The following is a 22,799-nucleotide window of genomic DNA, read 5'->3' on the forward strand; positions in this document are numbered from 1 at the left end:
CCAGAGCCAGTGCACTTTACAGAAATATGCTGCACAAAAGTATCCCTGCTTTTACAGACACGATTTCTGACAGTCCACAGTCCCTCCTGCTACACTTTCTTCATCGTTTCTATGAAGTCCTTGGAAGCTGCTTAAGCAACTGTGCAGACAAGAACAATTTTGATTACCACCACCGAATTGATATATCACCGGGACAGCGCGTTTCCTCGCTTCCTACACATTCCACGCAGAAATTGCCGCACCGACTTGATAAATCCCGATGAGAACAGGCGACGCCAGCTTCCACCCGCCAGCTGGCACTTTCTCTCCCCACTTTCTAGGACAGAGCCGGCGGTCACCCTTACCTGAGGTGCAGGTAGTGCACCAACTTCGTCACCACCGTCACCATCCTCCCGGGTCACCTTATCCGCCGCAGCGCTCCGGGGCTCCTGCAGGCTCTGCTTCGCCCCTACCCGCTCGTGGGACAGCTCTGCGGGAAGGCCCGCCCGCACAGGGGCGGGGATATCAACCTCCTGCGGGGCAGCCGCGCCCCGGCATCCGCCCCGCCCCGCCCCGCCACTCCTCTGCATCCGCTAGGGGCGCGATCCTGCCTGCGGCGTGGCTGGAAGCAGCGTTGTGCAGGAGCTGCTGCGAGGGCTGCTGGGCTAGAGAATGTTCACCTAAGAATGAGGATGGGCGAGCGAGGGTTTTGGAAGCTGTTTTGAACCGGCAGCTTCGACCTTTTCTTCTCTGCAGGTGGAGAGGTGATTTGCTGATGGCGTATAAGTGCCTGAGCAGGGAGATATTTTGGAGCAGAGGGTTCTTTAATCTGCCAGGCAGACACATTTCCAGAGCTGAAGGACTGAAACAATAATGAGACATATCCAAGCTGGGAACAATGAAACACATCTTTTGGGTTATAGTAAGAGTGATGAAACACTGAAACAATTTATGGAAAGTGTTAAGGCATTTTGGATCTCTTTGAATTGTAGATCAAGATGGATAACTTCCTCATAGGAACAGAATCACAGAACAGCTTGGGTTGAAGGGACCTTAACTATCATCCAGCCCAACCCCCCACCATGGGCAGGGCTGCCCCCCACTAGCTCAGGCTGCCCAGGGCCCCATCCAACCTGATCTTGAGCATCTCCAGGTATGGGGCACCATAGCTTTCCTGGCAGCCTGTGCTGGTGTCCTATCGCCCTCGGAGTGAAAAAAAAATTTCCCCTAACATCTAATCTAAACCTACACCTTTGCTTTATGACTACAATGATCCTGGAGAGCTGGGCAGAAAAAAAACGGATGAGGTTTAACAAAAGCAATTGTAGAGTTTTGCATCTGGGGAGGAATAATTGCATGCACTGGTACAGGCTGGGGGATGAACTGCTGGAGAGGAGCTCTGTAGTTTTAGCAGTCTGAATGCTACCAACACAATGAAGTGCATCGGGGTGTCCTGGTGGACGACAGGTTGGCCATGAGCCAGCAGTGTGCCCTGGTGGCCAAGAGGGCCAATGGCATTCTGGGGTGCATTAAAAAGAGCGTGGCCAGCAGGTCGAGGGAGGTGATCCTCCCCCTCTACTCTACTCTGGTAAGGCCTCATCTGGAGTACTGTGTCCAGTTCTGGGCTCCCCAGTACAAAAAAGACAAGGATCTCTTGGAAAGAGTCCAGCGGAGGGCCACAAAGATGGTGAAGGGCCTGGAGCATCTCTCCTATGAGGAAAGGCTGAGTGAACTGGGGTCTGTTTAGCCTTGAGAAAAGAAGGCTGAGAGGAGACCTGATCCAGGTCTATAAATATCTAAGGTGTGGGGGGCAGAATGGCGAGGTCAGACTGTTTTCAGTGGTGAGTGGAGACAGGACAAAGGGAAACGGCTGGAAACTGCAGCATAGGAAGTTCTGCACAAACATGCGCAAGAACTTCTTTACAGTGAGGTGACGGAGCTGAGGCAGTGAGGCTGCCCAGGGAGGTGGTGGAGTCTCCTTCTCTGGAGATGTTCAAGACCTGCCTGGACGCCTACCTGTGTGACCTGGTGTGGGGAACCTGCTTTGGCAGGGGGTTGGATTCAATGATCTCTGGAGGTCCCTTCCAACCCCTACAATTCTGTGATTCTGATCAAGAGTCCCCCTCCAGCTTTCTTAAAGACACCATTTAGGTAATGGGGACATTACATATAAATAATCCCCATATACATCTCTGGTTAAATCACATAAAAATAGTATCTATATATATATTTGTTTGGGATTATTAAGAGAATTCAGTTGTCTTCATTACTCTGGAGGCTGGCTGATGGCAGAGCAGATGATCAGAATGGTAACTCCAGATTTTCAAATGTATGAATATTAATTATTTCCTTTCTGCTGTGCTTCAAATTGAGAATATCTCTTCAGCTGTATTCTTCCTTTCTTGTGCATCCCTCCTGGGCACTGAACCACACAATAGTCTTGGAAAAGTATGTGAGCATAATTCAAAGATGACAATGATACACACATTGACTTGTAAGTGGGAAGAGTGAAAAGGAAAATATATTTCATATTTTCTGACTCAAAATGTTTGATTTATCATAGTGACTTATTCTTATGAAGCACTTCATTATGTTGGTAGCATTCAGACTGCTAAAACTGTAGAAATAAAGACAAGTCACACCACATAAAATGTTTCTAATGTACCACTACGTATTTTAGGACTGTGAATAGCTTAGAAATCAGTCATGCCACAAATGTAAAACCTGTATATTTAATAAGAATTAGGTTTTACCTACAAATTAGTGTTAGGTTACCATACCCTTCTGAAAAGTGCAGTAAATTGTCTTTCAGTTTTTCTAGGAAGAACTGATTGGAAATCTCCAGAGACAGTAAGAATTTTGAGTTTCTGGTTTGCTGAAGTCTGTAATCCTTTCCATCGGTACATTCTTGACAGTACCAGACTTGAGAGACAAGTGTGTTTAGTTTTTGTTGACAAATCAGACAGAAAAAGGAGATTCTGTAAAGACGGAGGAGCTGGGGGAGATAAAACAGTTTTTTGTTTGTTTTTTTTTTAATGTATACATATACTGCTATTCAGAATATTTATAGCACCTGCTATATATAGATTGATGTGCCAGATCCTCAGACTTATTTTCATTAGTCACTATTTTACTCTCTAAAAATCTTCTCCATATTTGCTGCATTTCTCATCTCGTGTCAAGTACATCTCCAAAAAATGAACCCTTCACTTGTTAACTCATTCTCATTCATGACCTTTGTGCAGATCTACACTGTTTACATCTCTGCTGCACTGGTGCGGCATAGAGAGAAAGTTTCACTTCCAGTGAGTTCTGGCTGCCTTCCTTTTGTGCTTAGCAGTAGTCTCCCTCCTCACTGTCATATTTGTTACTGACATTTGCTATTTCTCACCAGCATTCTCCAATTAATCTTTACTTGCTAATTATATCCTTGTAATTATTCCTAAAATAAAGCTGTCTGTAATAAGATTTTAAAATATGAAGTAGTTGTAATCTAACAAATCCATTATTTTAACTCAAAGTGCTTGCTCCCAGAATTATATTGTTTCACTAGATTAATTTTTTTTCTTCAGTCTTCCCTGCAAACAGTTAAACATTCAATTAAGCAACAGTTTGGAAAAGCTTTTTTTTTTTTTGTGATTTCTAAATGGATTTTTAACAAATGCTTAAGATAAAACACGATGGATTTTCTTTCAATATCTTTTGCTTTACTTCATTGCCTACTTAATTATTATTCTACTTTTTACATTATGTTCTGGTGGAAGCCAGTATTCAACAGTTTAGCAAGCATGTTTGATAATTTTCTGCCAAAAAATTTCATTTAAAAAAACCATGAGAATGTATAATCAGCATCTTCTGGCATATTTATGCCCATCATAAACTTCTAAATAGTTCTGAATGTTGGAAATTGAGCTTACTATTTTTGCCATGCTAAGGGTTGAAAGCAAACGTTTTCAGAATATGGTATTTGGTCACTCAGAGTGAACAACTGCAGCATAAGCTGCTGGAAAGTAGAAATTAATAGCTAATCCTATTAGTCAATAGATAGCTTTCTCCCTGCTGCATCATTCTATGTTCTTTTTACACCATTTAATTGATTCCACGCAATTCTTTGTTCTTACAGTTTTGGCTTACAGACCTCTTATCCCGATGTACACGAATCAGCAAAGCTTGGCATATCAGTAAATCAGGTGTAGTGATGAGAAATAGAAGACCAGTGTAATGAGGGTAATTAAGGGTAAAGAATTTGAGAAAGAGCTGCCATCGTTTGAAGTCAAAGCTTTGCCTGCAGAGGAACTCCTCAGGAAAGGATTTGAATAAGCTCCATGGAGTGAAGAGGTGCAATATGTATAAAAATTTTTCCCATCAAAACACACTTTGAGTATTATCAGAAGAGTTCACTGGCTGAAATGGATCAGGTGATTAAGTATCAGGAGAATATAGGAGCTACCTAATGTCTTGAGCATATCATGTCGTAACACATAAAAGAATCCAGGTCTACCTAGAGAATTAAGCGTTCATAATTTCACACAATTTACAGGCAGAGCTCCAGAGAAGAAACAGAACTGGATTCTGGCAAAAAAACCCTTGTGTTTGGTAGCTTGAAGCAATCTGCATTTATGAAGCTTGTGTCCTATAGCAACGACTTCATTATAAGCCCTAGGATTTGTGTGAGATTTAGTTTTGATAATTCTGAAATATGCTGAAAGCAAGTAATAATGGATCTCATCTCTTAAAATAAAGACACAGGGATGTACGTGCCTTCCTAAAATTCACACCAATTATTTTTTGTTTTAGTTCTAATATGTGGAGTACTTCTTCTATACTGTTCCTAAACAAATTATGGCTGCTTGAAATTTGTTCATTTGGTGCTAACTGGTAGTCACATGTTGTTTTTTGCCTTATTTACACACATGACCAAGAAGAATCAATGCAGAAAGCATAATTTTACACTTAGCCATAGTAATTTTCATAGAAAAAGACATTCTACAGAAAAAAAAAAAAAAAAAAGAAAAAGGAAAAAAAAGAAAAAGCACCATCAAGGTAACAGCAAGACATCAATTTTTTTGTGTTAGAAATTAACATGATATTTTACATAATGATCCTCTTTGCTGATCATTAAAATAACATTGTTACCTCGGCAACTGGAACATTTTGCAAATGTTATCTAGTGATACATAACACCTTCTAAAAATATATGCAACAAATAAGGTATGAAACATTAGTTTTTCAATAAAAATACCTTCTATTCTAAGTAGATTTTTTTAATATTTCAATTTAGGACGAATTTGTATTTAATTAAAAGTGATTTTACTTGCTCAGATCCTGAAAATCTGTTGTTGCTTCATTTCCTGACAGTGGAAAACAGTAACTGGTTTTCTATTACATCTTGATTTCTTCTTTAAATTCATAATTTGTTAATGATTAGGAAATCAAATTTATTCCTAAGCCAAATGTTGCATTCCTAAATAGCTCCTGGAAGATATGACACACCAAGAAATTAACTAGTTAATTAAACCTAGAGGGCTTACCACTTTAGATCTGAATGCTTCTACTGTCATTCCAGCCCTATCGTTCTCTTCTTGTTCATACCCATGTGAGACTGCATAACTGAAACCTAATGTGACTGAAATGAAGTCATTAACACTGTTGACCTCTTTTCTTTTTCAAACAAACTCAGTTAACTGTGTTCAAAATTAGTTTTGGCTGTCTTAAAAATAATTTTTTGTGTAGGAATGATTTCCTGAAAAATTTTGCCAGGACCTAATTACCAGCACATCTCCCATTAGGGAGCAAATTGTTCCCAGGAAGGTAACTGTGTTCATATCTTCCAAATTTCTTTTTTCATTCTTCTTGGGTACTAAAACAGTTACAGTTGTGAAACACCCTCTTCCCTCTGCCTTTGCTTCTCCTTGGCTGCTTTTCTCTCTCCGGGGAGTGTACAAAGGAATGCTCCCCAATTCCACAGGGTTTGCTAGCATTTGCCAGTGAAGCAGTGTTAAAACAATTCCTTAGAATTATGCTTAATTTTAAACAGTAAATGCAAATTAATATAAATGTGATTTACTTTTTTTTTTTTTTTTGCTCATACAATTTGAATAATACCTACATTTATTCATTTACTCATTTATTTGTTGCATTTAACATCATGTGAGATATCAAACACATTGATCTTTTTTTATTCATGTTCGTGTTGTTTTATGTGGACTTTCACCCCTGATCAAGTTCTGTGCAGTTAATCAAGGCACTTTTTTGGTTTACTTTGAAAGCTGCTGATTCAGGTGTAACTTCAGTACGAAGATGTTTGAAGACTGCCATGAAATTGATAATTCTCTGAACAGAACACTCCTTCAGCTGCTGAAGATCTGGTAAGAAGTCAGTTTTGAGAGAGGACCTGGCTAAATTTAAACATTCCTTTGCTAGAGTATTTCTCCAGTGGGGATAATGTGATCATTGTTATTCAGAGTGTGTTCTTCTTTTTACATATCACTTTTCAGATCTATAGAAAATAATAATATATGTTATAATCCTTTATTATTGTTGTTGTTATTATTATTATTATTATTATTAAACAGAAAAGGCCAGGTTGTGACTATCTTTGATTTAGGATAATGACAACAAGAACTTTGAAGTACTTTTGCATACTTTTTACAGGCTCCAGCTTTACCATCCTTTTATTCGATTGAAACTGTTTTCTTAGGGAAGGTAATTGCAAAAGGCTGAGACATGAGCCTTCACTCAGGCTTTAGTCATCCATATTTTTTGTTCCAGTATTGCTTGCAGATCCCTAGCCCTGAATCCTGAATGTCATGCTCAGGCATAAATCTTCCCCATTTTTCACCCTTGATTGCAGTGGGCACCTGAGTGCACAACACCTGGGGCAACTGCAAGGTGTTCATTTCATCCCATGAATAGAAGAACAACTAGGGTAGGATGCAAGTTCATCTCAAAGCATGCCTGGCCTAAAACATAGACATAATTACCTGTTCATCAGCAGAACAAAGGTTGGGGCTTAGGCCTGTGTCTTAAAATCACTATCTTACATTAAAAGGTTTAGAGCCAATAATAAAGATATTAATTACATCATCAAATTTTATAGCCATTCCTAAAACCTTTATCTTCTCTGACATCTAATGAGAGAGTGCCTGCTGTTTGGGGCTGTGATTAGCTCACAAAAAAGGAGAGATTAAGTCCTTAGCCATTACTGAGCAGATGGATCATTACACAGGATCTTAAGCCAAGAAATAAATATTTTAAGTAAGTCACATTTGGAAGATACAAAATATTTAATAAAGCTTTAAATACCTGGAGATTAACCAGGATCTGGCTTTATGATGTGACAACAGACGTACCAGAAGATGGAATGAAGAATGTATAAGACTTTCACATTTCTCTAGTTAACAAAGCTCACTCAGTCACCATGGCTGTTACCTCTCAAGAGCCAATAGCCATAGGAATACTATGCATGAATATCCATATCAGCGAACTGCAGAATGGTGACTCATGTACTTATTGCTGTTTATCTGGTGTTATCTCTATTGTTTTCTGTATTTGTTGGTGTTGCAGTTGTTGGTATTTTTTGTACAGAAATACTGAGAACTGTGGAGGGTTTGGGGTTGTTTTTTTTGTTTGTTTGTTTGTTTGTTTTTGCTTGCATTTCTTAGTTTGGATACAAAGAAGCTGTACATGTTGATTAAGCATTTTACAGACTTAGAAAAATGATGGGGTTAGTCTGAATAACTAGCTCATTAATTTGCTAGCAAATCATATATATTTAAATCTGTATTGTTAGGAAAATGCTAAGTTAATTTTTTACACTGCCTGTGATCCATAGTTTAATATTTGCTTATGTTTTCACAGTTGAGTCAGTTCGTTTGTCCCAGAACAACTTAATGAAGTGGTTCACACTTTGATGTGACAACAAAGACAGCACTGTTAGAATAAAAATAAAAACTGAGAGTCTCCGAAAACGTATTTCACTCACAATCTCTGTTATGAGAGAGACATCACCATTTGGAAAAAAGAGTGAATACAGGGAGAGGGAGAGGACTGAATTGAGGAGAACTATCTCAGTAGGTGGTTTCACATGACGAAAAAGAGTTATCTCTGGAAAGAAATATTAAAATGACTATAAGTATTGTGCTATCAACATAGGGCATTTTTGTACAGTTCCATTGATTTCTACAGATAATGCCTGCATCTCCCCTGTGAACTCTGCCTAGAATCTCAGAGTAGAAGTGCATAAATTCTTCCTCTGCTTGTAAGATTTTCTAGACTATCTACACTCCTATGATATCTGTGCAAATTTGTGACTACTAAACTGTACCAAAAGGGATTCAACAACTGATGAATAAATCCATGCCAATTAGACACTATTCCTGGGCCTGGTTGAGTCAGAGAGCAAAGAATCCTGAAAATCCCAGGGCATTATCCACAAATAAATCACAGATTATAGTGGCATCTACGTATGTGGAGACTACCTTCTCTAGAACAGCATAGACATGAGGAAAATCAGATTGTGGCTTACACGTAGCAATTGTGTTGTGAGGCTCCAGTGTTACATGTTCAGCCTACAAGTCTTTTCTTCTTTCACAGATATTGCATATTTATGTTCTTCTTTTCTGCTTTCATTGTTCTTTTTTTCCAGATAAATTTGTTAAATCTTTTCTAATGTTCCAGCTACTATTTACCTTATTTTTTTTTTCTACATTCTGTAGTGGTCTTTTTTCATACTCTTTGGCAGTTCTTTTGAGAAACATATACAAAGCCATTCTTTTTCTCCAGAGGATTGTCTTCCCCACCTTTCTAAAATGGTGAATCACATACAAATTGCTCAGATGCATCACTTTCTAGAACAGTAAATCACACAAATATTGCTCAGATGTGTCACTTTTTTATTGCTCCAGAAATAATCAGGTTTGTCATATTCAAACGTGCCATTTTTGTGCATCAGATAGAAATCACACAGTGTAAGATTTGACCTCCGAAACCTTCTAAAAGTACAGTGCCCAAACAGACATAGCTGATATTGCTTAGATAAAGGAAATTTGTTTTTATGATGTGAACTTGGTCTACTCTTTAAACATTGTTTGTAATATTTATCTCTGATGATCAATATATAAATAATAGACAAGAGGGAATAACATATATTGTTGAAATTGTCTCATCATTACATATATGAAAGCAATGCACAAATCTTGTGATTTTTTAAATAGGTATACTAAGGTTTTTAGTCCTTGCTACTGCGGTTGTTTTTCTAGCACTAGCCAAGTTTTACAGCTTTGGAGAAATTCTGTGGATAAAGCTTTCTTCATGTTGCCTGAAGATATTTTCTTACTGGTGGCTTAAGATTTTAAATAGGGAAGAAAAGTTTAAAATGTCAAGACTGAGCAACAGAACTATTGCAAGCTGCAGCTGGGCTGACACCCGTATAGGAAAATCTCGGCAGTTTAAAAATAGAAACTTGTTCCATCCGTAGATTAACTTTATATCTAATCCATGTTCTGGCACATGGCAGCCTACCTACATGCGCAAGCTGCATACTGACTGGGACGGTGATACGGATTTACATTGAACTATTTAATTCCCATCAATTTTTAGAGTTTTAAACTGAAACAGATCTGCAAAAAATGTGTGAACATCTTTCAGACAGGTAACACCAGTCAGCTGCGGGCTTACTAATATTTATGGAGATACACATGTATTGAACCCAAAGTGATGGCTCAGTCCAGCCATCAGTGCAAGCTGGTTAATCAATTCCCTGGAATTATCCTTGCTGAACAATATGTAGCATATTATGCTCCATTTGATCTTACTGAACCACTTCTTAAGTCTATATTCAGTGCTGTGGATCTATACACCCAGTTTGTCTCTAAAATGACTAGCATATCTATCATTCACAAAAGATAACCTCATGCTTTTGTGAGTCTGAAACATGCTTCTCATGTACACGTACTTTCAATATCAAAATTTACAGACAAATTATAAAACTTGCAATATCTTTTAATATGTTCGAGTAGATCATGAAGAGACAGATTCTTCAGTGGTATTGTCTGCTGAATCAGGTTAAGGCAAATGAAATACTGCACTCTTGCACAAACTCCAATCCAATCCTGCTCTTCTAAGCAAGCTGCAGTTGAAATCCAATCACTAACACTGTATTTAAGATGAATTGTCTTCTAGTAATTTTGCTGTTAGGATTTTATTATGGTTAAATAGATGAACAGTTAGATGAAGACACTACTGTGTCGCTTTGTGTTGTTGGTTATTTTTTTGTTTTGTTTTGTTTTCTGTTTTTTGTTCTTTTGTTTTTAATTACAACTCTCCATAGACCAGCACTTCGGCATTGGCCACATACAGCTGGGAAAGAGAGAAAGAGGTATGTAAAAAAGTGACTACTGGAAACATTTGCTTTCCTCATTCCAGAACAATCACACCATAACTGAACCATTACTTCAAGACAGAGTAGCCTGAAGCTGTCATAGAAAACATTTAGCAGGAGCATCCTTGGAAATTGAGGAGTCAACCAAATATTAGTGGTTGCAAGCCTGATTTCTTCTGTCTTGGTCATCTTCTAGGTGAGAGCTTTAAGATGGAAAGAAATACAGAGCAGTGTGCTATTCAAGGAAGTCAAGGGTTTGCCGGTAGATGTAGCCTTAAACTTACAATGATTTATGCTAGTTGGGGTGATGCTAAACTTCTGCAGCACTTGTGAGAGGCCAGACTGCAGCCTGAAGTAGAATCAACAGTCTGAAAACTACAACAGATAACAATCGTTTTGAAGACATTAAATACAAATTCATTTCTCCCTGTGGGATTTTGCAAGAGTGTTACATCACTGCTCTTACAGTCTTCTTTGTTTTTTAAAAAAGCTACAGTGTATCTTATTATTTGCTGAATGGAATATGTACATACAAAAGCTGAGTGATTACAAACAGCAGCAAAAAGTGATAACATTGACTTTGCAAACAGATGTAAGAGATAAGAGGTGAACTATACGATTAACCTTACGATTAGACAGTTTCTAGCTTCATTTTAATTGTGTTGTGTATGAAATCCTAGAAATTATATTAAAATAAATTCAGGATCTAATTTTCCTTTTCAAAAATCATCTAGAACAGGGTAAATGAAGTTGTCTTTAAATAAACAATATGCCAAAATCTGTCCTCCACAAATCATTGAAATTACTCCAGATCCTGAAAGAAAATACAAAGCTGTTTAGTATTAATTTGTATAGTGGAATGCAAACATTGTAATAAAACATGAGGCAACCCTTCTTTTTGACTTTTTTTTTTTAAACTCCCTGCTCACTTAAACACTTTGCCCAAGACTTTAATCACCAAAAAGAGATCAGTTCCAGCAATTTATGGTACAAAACCAGCAGCAGTACAGGGAATTTATTCGCCTGTCTCTGTCTGTTAGGAATTACTACAGCTGTTGATCCTTGTGATCCATCATAAAAGAAAGAACAGATGTCAGTACTTTCTCCCTTAGTTATTTTTCATGATAATATATACGAGCTTACAACTATTCTTCAAATTTTGAAAAATAATTAAACATTTCAAAATACACGTTTGCCATTCTCTGTAGGAAATATGATGACTGAGAATCTATCTCATCTATCATAGCTACCTGCTCTTAGAATCACAGAATCAGAGAATCACAAAATCGGAATCATAGAATCATTGAATGACCTGAGTTGGAAGGGACCTCAAAGATCATGAATCTTCAACTGCCCTGCCACATGCAGGGCCACCAACCTCCCCATTTCATACTAGACCAGGCTGCCCAGGGCTCCATCCAATCTGGCCTTGAACACCTCCAGGGATGGCGCATCCACAGCCTCTCTGGGCAGCCTGTTCCAGCACCTCACCACTCTGTCTGTGAAGAACTTCTCCTTGATATCCAACTTAAATCTTCCCTCTCTCAACTTAAAACCATTTCCCCTTGTCCTACCACTATCACATTGCTCATAAAAATGATTTTTGAACCGTATTTCATTCCACTGATTGTAAAGACTACCAAGGAATGCTAACTTGGAAAACTGTTTGACACCTGAATTAGATGAGATAGATAATTTGATTAGTCAGTACTTAGCATGACTCATTTCAGCAACATGAACATATCTGCTATTTGTTAGGAAGATTACCATAAGCTAAGTACATTCTGGTCTTAAAATAGTTGTTAGCCCAGTGTTACTTGTCTGTGTTCTTACAAAAAATGTAAATGAAAAAGGTATCTTCCTTAAATACTGTCAATTCCCAAATTATTGAGAAAATAATAGGAAAAAACTCATAAATGCTATTTTTCTAGATTCTAGCAACTTAATATCTGAAGATTATTATACCTAATGCCAGCCACCAGTGTAACATCAGAGGAAATTCAGACATAACTGGAAGGAGAAGAAAAAGAGAAATGTACATTTGTAAACAATAAAGATAAGAATATGCAAACCTTATACTATTAAATAGAATGCCCACTTAGTTAGCTTTTCTGAATTATACACATTATATTTATTGAAATTGCAAACTGCTATCAAGATCCTCACCATTCAGATACTTGATCATAGCGTTATGCTTAGTGGGTGAGCAATCCCTTGGGGGTCAAATCTTAAAAAGTACAAGTGTGTGCTAAGCTGAGGCTTTTCATTGTAAAATCTCTGAAAAGGGAATTCATTTATTATTACATATCTGTATGGGGTTTGGCGTAACAGAAGCACTGCTCACCTGGTAGGAAGTCGATACACTGCTGCAATCCAAATAATTTCAGCTGCCTGACAATTTCAATTTGATGGCTGATAACAGCATGTGAAAGACAGAGCTGTACCCTGCAAGTGATCCCTATTACCTGACATGCTCTGCCATGTGTCTCAATCTACCTCTGCCTCACGTGAGCGGCCACACATCCCCATCGCATGACCAATAGGAACCAGTGCAGCCCTATTAGGGCTAGCAGGGCTGTGGAGCAGTGAAGATAACTGGAAGGCACACTGCATTCTCCACAGTGTGAGTTCAGCAGCACAGCTTGGGTTGCCCATCTGAAAATGTCAAGAGCAGCTCTGTGTTGTTTGGAGATCAAAGTGTGCTATGCGATATAATGATAGAAGATAGTCTACTGCATGAGCTATACAGAAAGCATATTTTGTTATAGTTTTTGTAAATTTCCTGATTTAAATACAAAAAAAATTAATAATATTCATGAGGAATAACAGCAGCTTAAATCCCATGAAATCAAATTTAGTAAATGAGAAATTATGCTTAATTTTTTACATTCAAGTCTCTATTAGTTTCTGGAATATCTTGATGTGGGTACTAGGGAATCTCTGTTTAAAGTGCTAAAGAATAAATGGATGATGCCCTGGAAAATAGAAGATCAATTATTTTGTAGTAGAGAGGGAATTCTAACTAATCAGTGATGCTTTTTTCCTAATCCTAATTCTAGAATAAAAGCATTAAGCTCATCTACATAGAAGAAAAAATGTCCATGTGGACTCTGCCATCCAGGTGTTATACTTCGTTCCTTCCAGAAAAGAAGAGTTTCAGAGAAAACAAACAAATGACATATAACTCCTCAGTGGTAAAAATACATTATTTTCTTCGATGAGGTTTTTGTTCAAATATTTTAACTTAGTATGCTGAAGTAAACTCAATTTTTACTCTGAACTAATGTGGAAATGTTAATGAGTCAGAAGTGGACAGATACAGATTTCTTGTTTTACAGAACACAACTCCAGAAGTTGTCTCTAGGATGAGTATTGCACTTAACAGCAACAAAGACACAATTGAGGTATAGAGGGAAAAATTTAAATACATGCATAAGTCAAATGGACGGAAAGCAGAAGTGTGTGTATTCAACTCCAAGGAAGAATGAAAACCCATAACATAATGAGTGAGCTGTGGTCACTTGGCCCTTTTATAAGTGATACTATACATATGTTTAGCAGTAAGCATACTTACCAATGGAAGTTATGATGATATGAATAACAGTAACTGTTACAGCATAATCCCAAACCCATTCTTCCACCACCAGAGCAAACAGCAGACCACAAACGAAAAAAGTTATTTCCAGTGAGATTACAAGAACTGAAAATGAAAATAGAATATTTACTCCAAGTATAGTTTTGAAAGTCTTTTACTCTTATGCCAAGGTAATAGCAATAGGAAGTTAAAATGTCTGAGACAATATTATGCAAATTATGTTTGATTAGGTCAAATATTACTCTAGTGCTTTGATTATGAGGTTGATTTCTAATTTTACCACAGACACTGCATGGGTTCCATGCTGATTTATCCATAGGCTTACAAATGTTCTTTCTTTTTTTAAAAAATGTAGGGATGAGCAGGAGGAGGACCAGTGCTCTAAGTATTGCCTTGAGAAGAAATAGTGTGAAAATGTCAGTGACAAATCCAGGACAAATCCAGGACAAATCCATCCAGGGTCTTTGCACGTGGCACTAAATAGACTTGGTTGATACAGACATAGGTCAACTCTTTCTCTTCCAAAGCAGAGCAGTCTGGTTAAGGTTTTACATCCAGTAGGAAACTTCATAGCTTTCTTCCTGTTCTCTGCTCCACATCACGTATGTGTAGCAGTGCAACTTAAAGACAGATAAGGGGAAATAGAGCAGAAAGCCACCCCTATGAGCTGAATGCAGGCCATCCCTATTGATCTCATGGTTCCACATCACACTGGGCTAGCAGGAGCTGACTGGGAAATGCCTGCTGGTCCTCCAGTAATACCCTAGGTGTAATAAGCAATAACAGCACACTAGTAACTCATACAATTTTCAGTCTGAGGTATTTTTCTTCTTCTTTTTAAAGCACCTAGTCATACTGAAATAATATTGTAACAGACTTTTTTTTTACCATTGCAGTAATGTAATACCTCAGAGAATATTATTATTTTTTCACTGTATTTAATTTATACATCTGGCAGCATTTTGTGACTCAGTTTTATTCCATTCTTTGTACAGTTAATTATCTCCTACTGTAATCTGGATCTTTCACCCAGCAGTTAGAAGAAATGTAAGAACACAAAAGAAAAAAATAAACAACTGTAAAACCACACGTGGTTAGAAAAACAGAAAATACAGTTCTAAAAAAGTAATATTTGAAAATGCATTTTATTTCCTATTAAAGTTAATTTTAATAGTATCTACTATTTTTCCAATAGTTATTTTTTTCAAATAATTTTATAACTTCAAAAGTATGCTCAATGTAGGCAGTTGTGCTGTAAGTTTTCCATTAATCTGGGCCAACAACTATACCTCTAATCTGAGCTGAGACTTATATTTTTATTTCCAGGCTATCTTTTAAAGACATCATTCTACTTATAGCAGGTATGAGTGAGACTCTTGTACAGACTAATTCATTCAGAGTGCTCAGCTGTGTTTCTGTGCCCATAGCCTTTAAAGAGACCTGGCTAGGTTTTGCAGCTCCATGCTATTGCATTAGTTGGATGGAAGGCGAGACTGAATTCTAACCAGTTGTGTGACATAGTGGTTGTCTTTGGCACCTTATAAACATCCTGCATCAAACTGTCTGATATAAGTTTGGAGCAAAAAAGTCATGTTGAGATACAGTAATTACATCAGGGCCCTGAAAAGCAGTTCTAATGGAATATGATTAAATTTTCTTTTCCATTGCTGCAAATAGAATGTTCTTCTTTTTTCATCTGAAACTCACATTGACACTATACAAATATTCATGCATTTTTATCATTCTTTTTAACATGATCGACTGAGCAATTTTCTTTTGAGCAGTTCTGATTAGCAGTTCTAATTATAGCAGATGTGGTTTTCCTTTGCAAAATAGAATGCAAGTCTGGTAAAATTTCATGTATGCATGTAATTTTTGAAATGAAATGTTAGTGTAGGAACGTGAATATGTTTTGAAGGCTTCAGACAAAGCTGCAGGAATTTGTGTTAGAATGTAAAAAGGTCTGACTGGGAGCTGAATTACAATAAAACTCTGAAATTTTAATGTCCACTATATTCAGGCATTACCAAAGCAAAATTTCCATGAGTTGGATACGACCTATTCTTCAGCTTCTGAGTACATTACACTTTATAAGAAATATGTTGTAATGTGGAAGTTAAATTTAATAAATATTTGGAGGATCTTTTCAGAAAAGAGGTCATAATTATCTCATGAAAATGCAGCATCCTGATACAGTAGTACATTGTCTTCAAATGATCAAAATCAGAACACCTCAAGGAAATGCTTAGAAATCATCTGATTAATTAATAGCAATATACAAATGAAAAGTGAAGCAAAGATGAATAAAGATTTAAATGCAGTGTAGTTAAAATACTGGAAATATTACCATTGCTAAAAAAGCTCTAAAATACTGTCCATAAGGAAGACAAATTTACATCCAGGTATGATGTAATTTCTTGACTGAGAGAAAACCTAAAAACAAACTTAACTTACCTAAATAGTGTGGGTTGAGCCATGATGGATTTGTCTTAAAATCAAAAGGTGCCAAACCATCCAGCATTTTAACCCTGTGGAAATAGAATAAATACATTTAACCATAACTTTAATTTTCAATAAAAAATTAAAGACTACATGATGAATTACTGGTCCTTTTAAGATAAGATTTCAAATGGAATATTCTGGATTTTACTTTCTGCATTTCATTCATGTTTTGATCTTGCCCTCACACACAGTTTCTGTGATCTCCACTTCTATTTAAGATATGTCTGGCACTATACACGTTAATCAATAGTTTCCTAAGGGAAGATGATTTCTCTTTCATATCCACTATAACATCATTCCTTTTTAATTTTTTATGCAATTGGTCTCTTATGTTCATTAACTTACAGGATGCAAGTGCAAGTATATTACAGCCAACATTTTATATTGCTTTTGAGTATCCATTTACTGATATATGAAGGCGGTGGTCACAACAACTTAATGAAGGCTTGGTTACAACAGTTTGCTTATTTGGAAAACATATTCGTGGAATAGCTGAGACTGAATGCCTTCAATCTGAATGCCTCTTGTCCATAGTTACTGCTCTACCTGCTATATCCTGTATATCCAGCTGTAGCACGTGGTCATAGGAAAGGCAAGGATGTCTTACTTGAATATGGCAAAGCAAACAGAAAGGACCACATAGTACACAGTGTAGAAAACTGCCATGCATATCAACAGGTTCACCAGCACAACCTGTGAAAGAGAAAAAGACAATCTAATGGTGTGATTACACTATGTATTTAATCATCAAAAATAAATCCAGATTTCTGTCAAGCATAATATTTCAGAACATATAATACTTAGCCAGAAGTTTTTGCTGTTACTGATTACAAAAACATTGTTAAAAGCTTTTTAGTACATTTCGGCTCCTGATGTTATAATGCATGGTTCTTTGTTTTGATGATATATCTACTACTTAGCTACTGGATTTATATGCATTCAGTGAATGAGAAGTGTACTTACTGACAGTTACTACACTGGTGACCCCTTTAAGATCATTCAGATATATAACTAGTTTAATATTTTTAATCTAAAAGAAATGCTACCATGGTAATTATGTTGAAACTATATAGAAATAAAATGTAGAAAATTGCATGGACTAACTAGTAAGTTTTCCAGCCTCTAGAAGATATGTCACCCCAGTATTTATTTCCAAAGCTATGGATGTAGGCAACTTAAGTGAGTAATAAGAGATATCTGTTAAAAACTTCTTAGAGATCAATTGCTTGTTTGTTTAAAATAAATAAATTAAAACCCCAAATTAATAACAAACTAACTAAGAGCAACAATAACAACAACAACAACAAAAAAGCATATGAGTTTCAGAAAGTAACTGCTATTTTATGAACCAGCACTAGGTCTTTAAGAGAAGAGAAACACTTAGTCTTCACTTCTCGTCTGAAGTTTCAGAAGTAACACAACCAGAGAAAAAACTGAACCTTAACCTGATGCTTTTCATAAAATGCCTTCAGATCTTTTCTTTTCAAGTGAAGCATTATTTATGACTTTGCTCAGCTAAGTTGGCTTCCTGAATTATCCAGACTCTAGGACTTATATTAATTCATACAGGTATAGGGTAAAATAACGTTTTAAACATTAATATACTTCAGTAAAAAAAAATGGATTCCTGCTAATGCAGAACACTGTCATTTTTGTTTATCTGGGATGATACTACAACATTCTAGCATTTTAATTGGACCACCAGGACTGGGGATTGCTGTGCATCACATTTGATTAACTGCTCTGGCAATATTATGTGCTTACCTGAGAATGTGAAACTGAAGATGTTTACTACAGTTAGAGTGGTAAATAAAATCAGTTATTTTGTATAAACTCCAGTTTGTCTTGCATTTTCTCAGTTTAGCTGGGGCTTATCGTGTCATATTTCTCTATCTTCTAACTAACTGAAGCACTGGAACAAGTTGTCCAGAGAGCTGGTGGATGCCCCATCTCTGGAGACATTCAAGGGTCTTCCTCTTCCATGTGTGTTCCACCTTTCCCCTATTATAGCTTTTTTTCCCCACTTTTTATCCGAATATTCTTAAGCTTACATTTCACTTCACATACTTTTCTTTCCTTCACGCTGCTAGTGTTTGAAGTATGCCCTATTTCATTCTAGATTTTTAATGATCTTTTATGTCCTGACTTTATCTGGGCACTCTTATGAATTTCAAAGATATTATGAAAACCTGATACCTTGTGCCACAATGGTAGTCTCTTAGTAACTATTCCACAATTTCATATTCCTGAGGTCCAGCAAAACGTAATATGTAGTAATATGTCCTCTTTCACTGTACACTGGTGGTTTTTTTTCAGACATAGATGACAGTTATTTAATTTCTCTTTGTATTTATCTTGTTCTTCAATGAAAAACTGAACATAAAGACTATTAACAGCTACATCCTCATAGAAAAAAATGTACAGATGGCCCATAATAAGGGCATCATGATCATTCTCATGCCTTACCTACCTATTCTGGTGCCCTTACTTACCAATAATTATTTAGCAGAAATTAAATTCATTTCAGCTTTTAGTGTATCTTCTTCACTTATCTTCAAAGTAAAAGCTGAGTGGCAGAAAATGCACTCTGGAGAATGCATTAGAGTGGTTTGTATAACATTTACTCAAGGTGTCTGTACCTTGTGTGTGATGACTCATTCTACCTTAAAGAATTCAAACTTTCAAGAAAACATCCATATCTCTCTTGCTGTAAATTCCATGAAAGGAAGGGAGAGGAAGTCTAAGCATGGAGTGAAGTGCCTCTCCTATAAAGACAGGTTGAAGGAATTGGGCTTGTTCAGCCTGGAAAAGAGAAGTCTGCAGGGAGACCTCATTATGTCTTCCCAATATTTAAAGGGAGTTTATAAACACAAGGGAAATTAACTTTTTGAATGGGTAGATTGTGATGGGTCAAGAGGGAATGGTTTTAAACTAAAGGAGGAGAGATTTAAATTAGATGTCAGGGAGAAATTCTTTACTGAGAGAGTGGTGAGGTGCTAGAACAGGTTGCCCAGAGTGGTTGTGCCCCATCCCTGGAAGTGTTTAAGGCCAGTCTGGATGTGGCTGTGGGCAATCTGATCTAGTACTTGATCTAGTGACGGGCAATCCTGCCTGTGATGGGGAAGCTGGAACTTGATGATGCTGAGGTCCCTTCCAAAGCAAGCCATTCTATGATTTAGCTATACTTTACCCTGTCTAATTATATTTACTTTCATAGAATCACAGAATCACAGGGTTTTGAAGGGTCCTCAAGAGATCATCGAGTCTAACCCCACTGCTAAAGAAGGTACCCTACAATAGATTGCACAGGTAGGCATCCAGACAGGTAGCAGTAGAAGTATAAGGACATGGGAAGTACAAGTATGGAGCACTGAAGGATCCAGCGACACACGCTTTGAAGTCTATTGAGTCAAAGATTGTATCTGTGTCATCTTAATTGGGTCTTCTTCCATTATTTTTTCCAGCTATCTTTCATTGTCTAGAATACCTCACACACACACACACACACAAAAAAAAAAAAAAAAAAAAAGAAAAAAGAAAAAAAAAAAAGAGAAAGTACCATAATTTAATTCTGGGTGTTTCAGAGAGAAGCTTAAACAAACTGAACGGTAATTTAAATAACTAGTTTGTGAAATATCCTCTAGTTCTTACGCCATCCAAAAGAGTGAATGTTTTGTTCCCTCCTTATGTTTTCCTCTGTTGTTCCTGATTGTTTCTAACTCTGCATGTGTCAGACACCTAAGATGAAATTTTCTTACCTAAGTCCCTCAGGAATGAAATCTGTACCTTATCAATGATTGCTATTTTTTAAATCTTATTTTTTTAAATAAAACACAGTTCTGAGTGAAGATTTCAATTTAAAACAAACAAACAAACCCTCCCCCCCCTCACCCCTCCCCCCCCAAAGAAAAAACCACAACATAAGCCAGTTCTGAAATGTAATTTTCATTTCTATTTAATTTGTTGTGTGTAGGTAAAAGCTGCTGAAAAATCAGTCCTTATTCAAGGAGGCAGTGTCTCTGAAAAGAGCTACTGATGAACATTAGCTCAAGCTAATTCAGTTTTGGGAGCTTGCCTTACTATTATGTGACACAAAACAAGCCCTTAAGCCTTTATGTTTTAAGGTGGGAGAATATGAAGATAAGTGAAGAAGTATTACCTCATAGCATAGGATTAGGGAACACAAAGCAGCATCCAATTTAGCATCAGCAATTTTTAAAGTATGTTAAGAAATGAAGAAGATGCAGAGAAGAGCCATAAAAGAGATCTGATGGCTAGAAATGCTTTTTTCATTAGGACTACAACTCTAAAGAGGTCAATCTGTTTAGCTCTGAGGGCTGATTTGATTATGATGGATAAGTACCTTTGTAGGCAGAGAATACCAGGTACTTAGGGGCTCTTTAATCTATCAGAAAAGCCATATGAAGTAAACAGCTGCAAGTTATAGCTAGACAAATGGCAAAAATACATGAAAGACATTTTTAACTGTAAAGGCAATTAGTTAATGGAACAAACTGCCTTTGGAAATAATGGATTATTTAAAGAAAAACCAGGTGCCTTTCTGGACAAAGCTTCACTTGAACATCCCCAGTGTTTACTTCTGGCCACATGATAAATAATATACTTGTAGAACCATCTGATACTGATGGCAGTGTGGACCATTTTGCAAATGGTTTATATTTTTTTATTGCTAGATATGGAAAGTGAAAGTACATCACTGTATCTATGCCCCAAAACTACAGGAACAGTAGGCAAGAAACCCACTATATCTGTACAAACTAGTATTTGTCAATACTTAAATATCCAGGAGAGTTTTTACTTTTCTACTGCTATTATTTCACTAAAGTAAAATAAAAATGGAGAATGTCAGCTCATTTTCTCTGAGGGGAAATTACAGCTTTCCCATGTCCTGTATCTTTACTATTATTCCAAATGGCAATTGGCTAAATAACTTATGTGATCTTTTCTTCTTCTTAATGTACTCCACGGTCATTGAAGAGTTCACTGACTACAGTGTTACCTGCAAGTAACACGTTGCCCCTTCTGCCCTGAAAGTATCTCATTGGCAAACATTGGTAAAGATTGGCAGATGAATCCATGGCACATTTTGGGTGAGAATCATTTTCATTTTATTTCTCTGAGCAGATGCACGTTTCCTGGAATTCTCCTTTATCTGCCTCCTGTAAGCCTTATCTGCTCCAGATGCAGATTTGTACTGTAATAAAAGTGGTAAGACAGGACTGAAGTGAAAATAACAAGGCTGAAAAAAGACTGTGAGCTGATGGCCTATTGACCTCTAATTACAGTAGATAAATTCCTGGCCTCTCTTGAAGTCAGTGACAAACTTGTTTTGGCTTCAAAGGCCTTGAATTTTTCTCACTGTATCCAGAACATTAGTCCCTGTCTAAGTGACACAGTGAAGTATTAAAGTGCTTTGCCCAGTCAAGGAAGCTAAAGAGAGACATGCAGCTCAGTGCTAAGAATATGATCCAAAGTGAATAACATGAAAATTGAAACCCTTTGAAAAATTTCCAGTTGTATCACATTCCATTTTTTAAACCTTTCCACAGAAAATTATATATTTTTTGAATATCAAAATATATTTTATTTTCAAACTTATTTTTTTCCCTTTCTAACCCCTCAAATATTTCAAAGAGAGAAATACATTTATTGAGAAATGAGAAAGTCATTTATTACATGCCAAAGGCATTGAAAGAATTTCAGAAATACAGCAGTGTCATTAAAGTTGGGATAAAATTCCAAGATTATATTTCATACATGCATCACTCCATATATTTTGAAATCTTCTAATAAAATATACTTTTCAGTACTTACTACCAGTCCTATTGGATAAGATCTCCTTTGCAGTTTACTTCTTAGAAAAAGAACATTAAGACCTACTCTGTAAGAATGAAAGCAACTGCTTTTTCAAGATCTGCAGGAGCAGACTAACTCTAAATACTACTATTACTCTAAGTACTACAGCACTATACACACTCAATTCCCTTTACCTTGGTTTCAGCAGTTTTGACCTTGAGAGCCATGGACACATGATGAGTGAAAGGAAGTGTTGTAGCTATACTTCTTATGCCAATATCAACAGAAAGAAGCAGCTGGTTTTCACCCCAAAAAACATTCTTATAGGTAAGTACAGGACAGAGTGAGGTAAGTTGATTGGATTAAACTGAACTGAGACAGAAGCCATCTGTGAGATAACTCTAAGCTGCTGAAGACCAAACAGAAAATCCTAGTCACTGATTTAATGCTCATACCATTTGTATCCACAACTGGCAAAAACCTATCTGTAATACGAATTCGCCATTTAGAGACAAAATTATGAAT

At 36.8% G+C, this 22,799-nt stretch overlaps 2 protein-coding genes across 2 annotated transcripts in view; both read right to left on the reverse strand.

Annotated features, from left to right (window-relative positions):
* Positions 1-442, reverse strand: part of ARHGAP18 (Rho GTPase activating protein 18) — an 84,753-nt gene extending 84,311 nt beyond the window's left edge. Inside the window, exon 1 of the mRNA XM_052671395.1 lies at positions 345-442. Within this exon, the coding sequence (XP_052527355.1) occupies positions 345-388 (44 nt within the window). The 5' untranslated portion in view covers positions 389-442. The remainder of the gene's footprint in view (positions 1-344) is intronic.
* Positions 443-11,079: 10,637 nt separating this feature from the next.
* Positions 11,080-22,501, reverse strand: TMEM244 (transmembrane protein 244). Its single transcript, XM_052671496.1, has 6 exons — positions 22,469-22,501; positions 17,065-17,150; positions 16,410-16,483; positions 13,935-14,060; positions 12,326-12,370; positions 11,080-11,174 (listed from the first exon to the last, which is right to left on the reverse strand). The coding sequence occupies exons 1-6, from the start codon at positions 22,499-22,501 to the stop codon at positions 11,080-11,082; spliced, it is 459 nt and encodes a 152-aa protein (XP_052527456.1).
* Between the last annotated feature and the right edge of the window lie 298 nt (positions 22,502-22,799).

The sequence above is a fragment of the Tympanuchus pallidicinctus genome, unplaced genomic scaffold, assembly GCF_026119805.1.
Source record: "Tympanuchus pallidicinctus isolate F22 unplaced genomic scaffold, pur_lepc_1.0 scaffold1, whole genome shotgun sequence".
In the NCBI taxonomy this organism is placed as follows: domain Eukaryota; kingdom Metazoa; phylum Chordata; class Aves; order Galliformes; family Phasianidae; genus Tympanuchus; species Tympanuchus pallidicinctus.

Coding starts and splice junctions, on each gene's coding strand:
- TMEM244 (XM_052671496.1), bottom strand. CDS start 22,501: ATGGCTCTCAAGGTCAAAACTGCTGAAACCAAG. Junction 16,484..17,064: donor GTTTGCTTTGCCATATTCAA/GTAAGACATCCT, acceptor CTATTTCCACAG/GGTTAAAATGCTGGATGGTT. Junction 12,371..13,934: donor TATCATCATAACTTCCATTG/GTAAGTATGCTT, acceptor TTCTCCTTCCAG/TTATGTCTGAATTTCCTCTG.